Source organism: Lethenteron reissneri, chromosome 30 (genome assembly GCF_015708825.2).
Source record: "Lethenteron reissneri isolate LAM-NWPU_2019-01 chromosome 30, ASM1570882v1, whole genome shotgun sequence".
In the NCBI taxonomy this organism is placed as follows: Eukaryota; Metazoa; Chordata; class Hyperoartia; order Petromyzontiformes; family Petromyzontidae; genus Lethenteron; species Lethenteron reissneri.
The window spans coordinates 9073715-9086602 of NC_083808.1; the positions used below are offsets into that span (position 1 = coordinate 9073715).

Below are 12888 nucleotides of genomic sequence, written 5' to 3' on the forward strand. Positions count from 1 at the left end.
CGATCCTCTATATATAAAGGTGTTACCGGCCAATTAATGAGTGTTTTACATGTGGGAGGAAACCGGAGCATCCGGAGAAAATCCACACATCCGAGGGGGCAACGCTATCACCGTACAAATGGAACAGGTGGGAGTCCACATTTGCCGTACCGCCTTCACGTGGCAAGCCGGGGGTATGGTGCCTCTGTGCACACAGGAAGGAAGTTTCACAAGATTTGTGCGAGCCGGCAACCCTCACTGCCTCCACAGAGCTGGATCACAGGCCACGTGCACAGCCATCACCAACCACCCTTCAGGTGTCGGCAGTGTCAGCTCAGCGCTCTGACCTCTGAACTATCCATTGAGCCACCTCCTCGGGAAGTACCAGCACTCTGCACTGGCACCGCTGAAATCCGAGGTTTGAATCCATCAAAGATAGAAACTACTTCTGAGATCACTTCGCCTCATCGGAGGGCTGTTCTCTCGGAATGAATCTCGCAAGAGTTTTTTTTTGTCCCTCACCACAACGCCCATTGCACATTTGAGATACAACTGTAAAAAAACGAGAAAACTAGAAAAAAAGACGATAATTTAAAAATAAAATAAAACGCAGTTGGTGGAAAAAAATGTCGAAATTCACCGCGAACAAAGATGTGTACACGTCTGTGTCCTGTTCCGTATTCACACACCGTGAAATGTGCACAATGCGTGCTCAGTTTGCAAGAGGGCATGTTTGTTATAGTACATTGTACATTGCAGTGCAATTGTATCGAAGCGTGGTGGCCAGTATATGTCACGAACGTGTCAGAGCAACAACTTCAAGACATAAGAGACCCTCTTCTTGTTTGATGCTCTCAGCAGGGTCACAAATGCAATTGGGAAAAGCAATCCTATCAGGCAGGCGGTAAGGGCTGACTGAATACAAAAAGGACTGTACACGTGTTCTTGTGGGCCGTGCCGATCTTCATAGGTGCTCGCTAACAACACTTTACACCACCGTCTGTTCAGGCTATGAGGGGGGGGGGATCGGGATCTTCGTATTTGTCTGCGTGTGCAATGATAATTATCGACCGATCTTTTTTCAAAAGGAGACCTGATGGTTCAATGAGCCACTCTGTCTACAGGAAAGCCACCCACACGGATGCTTATCTAAAACCGGATTCCCACCACCATCCATCCCAGAAGAATTCCCTCATCAAGACTCTATATCATAGAGCCCAATGCATCTCCGACCATGAACACATTTCCAGTGAACTCAAACACGTACGCCAAGCTCTTAAGGCTAATGGTTACTCCGACTACACAATCCGCAAAGCCATCACTCCAACCATCAAGAAGGATCCTGTTGAGGAGCCTTTCAAGACCATCACCTTACCCTACATTGCTGGGGTCACAAAAAAGATCTCCAAAATCCTGATTAAACACAAGATCCAGGTCCGATTCAACACAGTACATAAAATCCGTGATCTGGTACCGTCTGTAAAAGATGTGGTTCCAGACATACAGTACCCTGGTGTCTACAAACTAAGTTGCCTCTGTGGTAGCAGTTACATTGGGGAAACCAAACGACATGTCTCGGACCGCATCCGTGAACACATAAAGCTGCCCTGAAACACGGTAGGACAAACACCTCAGCCGTGGCAGATCACTGTTACAACTCAGTGGGCTCACATGACATTGACTTCTCCAAGACAGAGGTTCTCTGCAAGCCATCTGGCTATCATGAGAGATTCGTTCATGAGGCGATCCACATATACAAACACAGAGACAATTTTAACCTAGAAGATGGATTCTGGCTTAGCAATCACTGGAAGGACGTAATAAACCATTTTGATACACATTAGGGTGGGTAGAATAATACATAGTGTTATATTAAAATGTATAAGGTATAGGGTGGTTTATAGCAATACAGTATGTAATTTAATGTTGGGTTTGCCTATGGCAGTATATAGTACGGTATAGACGCGTGTGATGTAAGAGAATAAAGTTTAAATGGAAGCATATTATATAATTTTTTACAACGTAGAAATTTTTTTATGTATTACTTACTGTTAGTAACTCAGCTTATTGTAGAGTATAGTAAGTATACTGATGATGCTATGTAGTTTATACTTTAGTTTTTTGTGCAGTTTATACTTTAGTTTTTTACGTGGTTGTTTAGTAACTGCAGCTACATACTATTAACATTCCTTTCCTTTGTTAATGCTACCCCCTCCCCCCCCCCCCCTTTGATGCTGCTAATCCTGCATAATGCACGGGCATAGTATTGATTTGGAACCCCCCCCGCCCACCTCCTACGCATTTTCCATATGCTGAATTCCTCTTGATATGCAATTTATTTTGTTTAGGCGCTCTTCTTCCCACCTCCCCCCCTCTACCAAGCTTGGAGCGTAAATATACGCTCCAAGCTTGGTGGTGTTTCATTCTTCGCCTGAGGACGGCTGCTTGCGTTGTGGCCGAAACGTCGTGAGAATTGTTTTATTATGTTTTATTTTTATTATTTTATTACTTCCCTTCTACGTGACTTTACCGAAAGAACCAAGAAGATGATATCGACTGATCATCATTGTCCACCTTCCATTTTCACCATCCTTGCCATCATAATCATCAAAATAGGTTGTCATTGTTAATTAATTCGTTGAAATCATGTATTAATATCCTGCCATCAGCATCATCATTGTCATTATCGTTTCGTTATTTTTATGAACATCATCATCATTAATCTATTGTCATCATCGTTGTTATCATGGTCATCAACAATTGCTCAGCCATTAATACATGTCGATGATGACATTGTCATCATTGTTTTCATCATAGCCAGTTAAAAGTCACAACCCCATGTCCCGCACTTGCATAATATTCCTGATGCTCGATGACAAAAAATGTATATTCTCATAGTTTCCTCTTTTTTGTTGTACAATCTCCCAATTAGCTACACGGGGGATCGTTGTCTTTATAATTGGAGTTTAAGAAACGTGCGTTTAGAGTATTTGGCTGCTATGATTTACCACGTGATCAGCGACTTCAATGAGCTTTCTTTCGTGGCCAGGTCGCTCCTGAAAAATATGTATATAGCTCAGTGGGCTTTAGCTGATAACATAAAAATAGATGAATTTTAGATTATTTATTGATTAATTTCTTTTTTGTGGTTTTCTTGCCCTTCCTATACTTTGAACTCCGATAGTTTTTTTGTGTTGTTGTTGTTGTGACTTTCTAATCCGCCCCTACTGGACAAAGAGCTTCAATAGCTCATTGAATTTCTCCAGGATTAATAAATAAAGGTTCTGATTCTTTGTGCGTGTGTCTGTGTGAATGTGTGTTAGCGTGACTATACATGTACGTATAGGTATGTTAGAGAGTGTGCATGCGTGTGTGATTATGTCTGTATGTATGTTTGAGTATTGCATCGGGGAGCGGTATAGTGCAAGGGTTAGCGCGCTGCACTACGAACCCGGCGACCCAAGTTCGATTCCCGTTCACGGCCAACACCAGTGACGATGATCTGACTTGGGCCTCCCGTAAGTCGACTCGGCCTCAAATGAGTACCTGGTGTGGTGTGTAAACATCGCCACTCCATCGTCATGGCTTGGCTTCGCCAACGAAGATCTAGGAAGGACATCCACGTCTTCAGCAGGCACGCTGGTGGCTGACGAGGCCTATGCAGGACAAGCAGGTCCTGCCACAACGGCTGCAAGTATAGGTCTGATCTGGGATGGGTGCTGAGGGATCATGTTCAAGGCTGTATGGGGGATTTTGACTTTAAACTTTCGTGACTGCAGGAATCCATATTCTTTGGTTCTTTCGGTGAAGTCACGTAGATAGAAAAAGTTAAAAGATAAAGTGAATAAAAATATCACGACGTTTCGACCGCAACACAAGCGGTCGTCATCATGTGTTGGGATCGAAACGTCGTGATATTTTTATTCACTTTTATTTATTTTTTCTCTCTAAGTGACTTTACCGAAAAGACCATTTAGATATGCGTGGGTGATCTTAGTGCGGGGAGTGCTCTGCACCCACCCTGTGGAGGCTGCGCAGGAGGCTCCCGTAGCAGAAGACTATGAAGAGGAGCGGCAGGACGAAGCAGAAGAGTAGGAAGGAGAGGACGTAGGAGCGGCCGAGCGGAGAGCGCTCCAGCCAGTCCGGGGCACACGATGTGCCCAGCTGCCTCACACACAGAGAGAGCTGTCCACTACACTACCACTCCTCACACACACACAGAGCTACCACTACACTACCACTCCACACACACACACAGAGAGCTACCACTACACTACCACTCCTCACACACACACAGAGAGCTACCACTACACTACCACTCCTCACACACACACACAGAGAGAGCTGTCCACTACACTACCACTCCTCACACACACACACAGAGCTACCACTACACTACCACTCCACACACACACACAGAGAGCTACCACTACACTACCACTCCTCACACACACACACAGAGCTACCACTACACTACCACTCCTCACACACAGCGCACTAACCACTACACTACCACTCCTCACACACAGCGCGCTAACCACTACACCACCACTCCACACACAGAGAGAGAGAGAGCTCACCACTACACTACCACTCCTCACACACACACACAGAGCTCACCACTACACCACCACTCCTCACACACACACAGCGCTACCACTACACCACCACTCTACACACACACACAGAGCTCACCACTACACCACCACTCCTCACACACACACAGTGCTACCACTACACTACCACTCCTCACACACACACAGAGAGCTACCACTACACTACCACTCCTCACACACAAAGAGCTATCACTACACTACCACTCCTCACACACACATACACAGAGCTACCACTACACTACCACTCCTCACACACACACAGAGAGCTACCACTACACTACCACTCCTCACACACACACAGAGCTACCACTACACTACCACTCCTCACACACACACAGAGAGCTACCACTACACTACCACTCCACACGCACACAGAGAGAGCTACCACTACACTACCACTCCTCACACACACACACAGCGCGACCACTACACTACCACTCCTCACACACACACACACAGCGCTACCACTACACTACCACTCCTCACACACACACAGAGCTCACCACTACACTACCACTCCTCACACACACACACACAGAGAGCTACCACTACACTACCACTCCTCACACACACACACAGCGCTACCACTACACTACCACTCCTCACACACACACACAGAGCTACCACTACACTACCACTCCACACACACACACACACAGAGCTACCACTACACTACCACTCCACACACACACACAGAGAGCTACCACTACACTACCACTCCTCACACACACACACACCGCGCTACCACTACACTACCACTCCTCACACACACACACAGCGCTACCACTACACTACCACTCCTCACACACACACACAGAGCTACCACTACACTACCACTCCTCACACACACACAGAGAGCTACCACTACACTACCACTCCTCACACACACACACACAGAGAGCTACCACTACACTACCACTCCTCACACACACACACAGAGAGAGCTACCACTACAGTACCACTCCTCACACACACACAGAGAGCTACCACTACACTACCACTCCTCACACACACACAGAGAGCTACCACAACACTACCACTCCACACACACACAGAGAGAGCTACCACTACACTACCACTCCTCACACACACACACACAGAGCTACCACTACACTACCACTCCTCACACACACACACAGAGAGCTCACCACTACACTACCACTCCTCACACACACACACAGAGAGCTCACCACTACACTACCACTCCTCACACACACACAGAGCTACCACTACACTACCACTCCTCACACACACACAGAGCTACCACTACACTACCACTCCTCACACACACACAGAGAGCTCACCACTACACTACCACTCCACACACACACACGGAGCTACCACTACACTACCACTCCTCACACACACACAGAGAGAGCTACCACTACACTACCACTCCTCACACACACACAGAGAGAGCTACCACTACTCTACCACTCCACACACACACAGCTACCACTACACTACCACTCCTCACACACACACACACACAGCGCTACCACTACACTACCACTCCTCACACACACACAGAGCTCACCACTACACCACCACTCCTCACACACACACACACAGAGAGCTCACCACTACACTACCACTCCTCACACACACACACACAGCGCTACCACTACACTACCACTCCTCACACACACACACACACAGCGCTACCACTACACTACCACTCCTCACACACACACACAGAGCTACCACTACACTACCACTCCACACACACACACACAGAGCTACCACTACACTACCACTCCTCACACACACACAGAGAGCTCACCACTACACTACCACTCCACACACACACACGCAGAGAGCTACCACTACACTACCACTCCTCACACACACACAGCGCTACCACTACACTACCACTCCTCAAACACACACACAGAGAGCTACCACTACACTACCACTCCACACACACCCAGAGAGCTCACCACTACACTACCACTCCTCACACACACACAGAGAGCTACCACTACACTACCACTCCACACACACACACAGAGCTACCACTACACTACCACTCATCACACACACACACAGCGCTACCACTACACTACCACTCCTCAAACACACACACAGAGAGCTACCACTACACTACCACTCCACACACACACACAGAGAGAGCTGTCCACTACACTACCACTCCTCACACACACACAGAAAGCTACCACTACACTACCACTCCTCACACACACACAGAGAGAGCTGTCCACTACACTACCACTCCTCACACACACACACAGAGAGCTACCACTACACTACCACTCCTCACACACACACAGAGAGCTACCACTACACTACCACTCCTCACACACACACAGAGAGAGCTGTCCACTACACTACCACTCCTCACACACACACAGAGAGCTACCACTACACTACCACTCCACACACACACACACACAGAGCTACCACTACACTACCACTCCTCACACACACACAGAGAGCTACCACTACACTACCACTCCTCACACACACACAGAGAGAGCTGTCCACTACACTACCACTCCTCACACACACACAGAGAGCTACCACTACACTACCACTCCACACACACACAGAGAGCTACCACTACACTACCACTCCTCACACACACACACACAGAGCTGTCCACTACACTACCACTCCTCACACACACACACAGCGCTACCACTACACTACCACTCCTCACACACACACAGAGAGAGCTGTCCACTACACTACCACTCCTCACACACACACACAGAGCTACCACTACACTACCACTCCTCACACACACACACACACAGAGAGAGCTACCACTACACTACCACTCCTCACACACACACAGAGAGAGCTACCACTACACTACCACTCCTCACACACACAGAGAGCTCACCACTACACTACCACTCCTCACACACACACAGAGAGAGCTACCACTACACTACCACTCCACACACACACACACAGAGAGAGCTACCACTACACTACCACTCCTCACACACACACACAGAGAGCTCATCACTACACTACCACTCCTCACACACACACACACACAGAGCTACCACTACACTACCACTCCTCACACACACACACCCAGAGAGCTCACCACTACACTACCACTCCTCACACACACACACAGCGCTACCACTACACTACCACTCCTCACACACACACACAGCGCTACCACTACACTACCACTCCTCACACACACACAGAGCTCACCATTACACTACCACTCCTCACACACACACACAGCGCTACCACTACACTACCACTCCTCACACACACAGAGAGCTACCACTACACTACCACTCCTCACATACACACAGAGCTACCACTACACTACCACTCCTCACACACACACAGAGAGCTACCACTACACTACCACTCCACACACACACACAGAGAGCTACCACTACACTACCACTCCTCACACACACACACACAGAGCTACCACAACACTACCACTCCTCACACACACACACACAGAGAGCTACCACTACACTACCACTCCTCACACACACAGAGAGCTACCACTACACTACCACTCCACACACACACACAGAGCTACCACTACACTACCACCCCTCACACACACACAGAGAGAGCTGTCCACTACACTACCACTCCTCACACACACACAGAGCTACCACTACACTACCACTCCTCACACACACACACAGAGAGAGCTACCACTACACTACCACTCCTCACACACACACACAGAGAGAGCTGTCCACTACACTACCACTCCTCACACACACACACACAGAGAGCTCACCACTACACTACCACTCCTCACACACACACACAGAGAGAGCTACCACTACACTACCACTCCACACACACACACAGAGAGAGCTGTCCACTACAATACCACTCCTCACACACACACAGAAAGCTACCACTACACTACCACTCCTCACACACACACAGAGAGAGCTGTCCACTACACTACCACTCCTCACACACACACACAGAGAGCTACCACTACACTACCACTCCTCACACACACACAGAGAGCTACCACTACACTACCACTCCTCACACACACACAGAGAGAGCTGTCCACTACACTACCACTCCTCACACACACACAGAGAGCTACCACTACACTACCACTCCACACACACACACACACAGAGCTACCACTACACTACCACTCCTCACACACACACAGAGAGCTACCACTACACTACCACTCCTCACACACACACAGAGAGAGCTGTCCACTACACTACCACTCCTCACACACACACAGAGAGCTACCACTACACTACCACTCCACACACACACAGAGAGCTACCACTACACTACCACTCCTCACACACACACACACAGAGCTGTCCACTACACTACCACTCCTCACACACACACACAGCGCTACCACTACACTACCACTCCTCACACACACACAGAGAGAGCTGTCCACTACACTACCACTCCTCACACACACACACAGAGCTACCACTACACTACCACTCCTCACACACACACACACACAGAGAGAGCTACCACTACACTACCACTCCTCACACACACACAGAGAGAGCTACCACTACACTACCACTCCTCACACACACAGAGAGCTCACCACTACACTACCACTCCTCACACACACACAGAGAGAGCTACCACTACACTACCACTCCACACACACACACACAGAGAGAGCTACCACTACACTACCACTCCTCACACACACACACAGAGAGCTCATCACTACACTACCACTCCTCACACACACACACACACAGAGCTACCACTACACTACCACTCCTCACACACACACACCCAGAGAGCTCACCACTACACTACCACTCCTCACACACACACACAGCGCTACCACTACACTACCACTCCTCACACACACACACAGCGCTACCACTACACTACCACTCCTCACACACACACAGAGCTCACCATTACACTACCACTCCTCACACACACACACAGCGCTACCACTACACTACCACTCCTCACACACACAGAGAGCTACCACTACACTACCACTCCTCACATACACACAGAGCTACCACTACACTACCACTCCTCACACACACACAGAGAGCTACCACTACACTACCACTCCACACACACACACAGAGAGCTACCACTACACTATCACTCCTCACACACACACACACAGAGCTACCACAACACTACCACTCCTCACACACACACACACAGAGAGCTACCACTACACTACCACTCCTCACACACACAGAGAGCTACCACTACACTACCACTCCACACACACACACAGAGCTACCACTACACTACCACCCCTCACACACACACAGAGAGAGCTGTCCACTACACTACCACTCCTCACACACACACAGAGCTACCACTACACTACCACTCCTCACACACACACACAGAGAGAGCTACCACTACACTACCACTCCTCACACACACACACAGAGAGAGCTGTCCACTACACTACCACTCCTCACACACACACACACAGAGAGCTCACCACTACACTACCACTCCTCACACACACACACAGAGAGAGCTACCACTACACTACCACTCCACACACACACACAGAGAGAGCTGTCCACTACACTACCACTCCTCACACACACACAGAGAGCTACCACTACACTACCACTCCTCACACACACACAGAGAGAGCTGTCCACTACACTACCACTCCTCACACACACACACAGAGAGCTACCACTACACTACCACTCCTCACACACACACAGAGAGCTACCACTACACTACCACTCCACACACACACACACAGAGCTACCACTACACTACCACTCCACACACACACACAGAGAGCTACCACTACACTACCACTCCTCACACACACACACAGAGCTACCACTACACTACCACTCCACACACACACACACAGAGCTACCACTACACTACCACTCCTCACACACACACAGAGAGCTACCACTACACTACCACTCCACACACACACACACAGAGCTACCACTACACTACCACTCCTCACACACACACACAGAGAGAGCTACCACTACACTACCACTCCTCACACACACACAGAGAGAGCTACCACTACACTACCACTCCACACACACACACACAGAGCTACCACTACACTACCACTCCTCACACACACACACAGAGAGAGCTACCACTACACTACCACTCCTCACACACACACAGAGAGAGCTACCACTACACTACCACTCCTCACACACACACAGAGAGCTACCACTACACTACCACTCCTCACACACACACACAGAGCTACCACTACACTACCACTCCACACACACACACACACAGAGCTACCACTACACTACCACTCCTCACACACACACAGAGAGCTACCACTACACTACCACTCCTCACACACACACAGAGCTCACCACTACACTACCACTCCTCACACACACACAGCGCTACCACTACACTACCACTCCTCACACACACAGAGAGCTACCACTACACTACCACTCCTCACATACACACAGAGCTACCACTACACTACCACTCCTCACACACACACAGAGAGCTACCACTACACTACCACTCCACACACACACAGAGAGCTACCACTACACTACCACTCCTCACACACACACACACAGAGAGCTACCACAACACTACCACTCCTCACACACACACACACAGCGCTACCACTACACTACCACTCCTCACACACACACACACAGAGCGCTACCACTACACTACCACTCCACACACACACCCAGATAGCTCACCACTACACTACCACTCCTCACACACACACACAGCGCTACCACTACACTACCACTCCTCACACACACACACACACAGAGCTACCACTACACTACCACTCCTCACACACACACACAGAGAGCTCACCACTACACTACCACTCCTCACACACACACACAGCGCTACCACTACACTACCACTCCTCACACACACACACACAGAGAGCGCTGTCCACTACACTACCACTCATCACACACACAGCGCTACCACTACACTACCACTCCTCACACACACACAGAGAGCTGTCCACTACACTACCACTCCTCACACACACAGAGAGCTGTCCACTACACTACCACTCCTCACACACACACACAGCGCTACCACTACACCACCACTCCTCACCGACACACATAGTACTAACCACTACACTACCACTCCACACACACACATAGTACTAACCACTACACTACCACTCCTCACACACACAGAGATAGCTGTCCACTACACTACCACTCCTCACACACACAGAGAGCTACCACTACACTACCACTCCTCACACACACACACAGCGCTACCACTACACTACCACTCCTCACACACACACAGAGCTCACCACTACACTACCACTCCTCACACACACACACAGCGCGACCACTACACTACCACTCCTCACACACACAGAGAGCTACCACTACACTACCACTCCTCACACACACACAGCTACCACTACACTACCACTCCTCACACACACACAGAGAGCTACCACTACACTACCACTCCACACACACACACACAGAGAGCTACCACTACACTACCACTCCTCACACACACACACACACAGAGCTACCACAACACTACCACTCCTCACACACACACACACACAGCGCTACCACTACACTACCACTCCTCACACACACACACAGAGCGCTACCACTACACTACCACTCCACACACACACCCAGAGAGCTCACCACTACACTACCACTCCTCACACACACACACAGCGCTACCACTACACGACCACTCCTCACACACACACACACACAGAGAGCTACCACTACACTACCACTCCTCACACACACACACAGCGCTACCACTACACTACCACTCCTCACACACACACACAGAGCTACCACTACACTACCACTCCACACACAGAGAGCGCTGTCCACTACACTACCACTCATCACACACACAGCGCTACCACTACACTACCACTCCTCACACACACAGAGAGCTGTCCACTACACTACCACTCCTCACACACACAGAGAGCTGTCCACTACACTACCACTCCTCACACACACACACAGCGCTACCACTACACCACCACTCCTCACACACACACATAGTACTAACCACTACACTACCACTCCACACACACACATAGTACTAAGCAGTACACTACCACTCCTCACACACACAGAGAGAGCTGTCCACTACACTACCACTCCTCACACACACAGAGCGCTGTCCACTACACTACCACTCCTCACACACACAAACACAGAGCTCACCACTACACTACCACTCCTCACACACACACAGAGAGCTGTCCACTACACTACCACTCATCACACACACAGCGCTACCACTACACTACCACTCCTCACACACACAC

General features: G+C 49.4%; 1 protein-coding gene across 3 annotated transcripts in view; it reads right to left on the reverse strand.

Moving 5' to 3' along the window:
* Positions 1–12888, reverse strand: part of LOC133349504 (parapinopsin-like) — a 37105-nt gene that overhangs the window by 8215 nt on the left and 16002 nt on the right. For 2 of the 3 annotated variants that reach the window (XM_061563025.1, XM_061563027.1), the window contains exon 4: positions 4000–4143. The exons of the other annotated variant lie outside the window; for it this stretch is intronic. In XM_061563025.1, coding sequence (XP_061419009.1) covers positions 4000–4143 — 144 coding nt within the window. The remainder of the gene's footprint in view (positions 1–3999; positions 4144–12888) is intronic. 3 annotated transcript variants of the gene reach the window in all.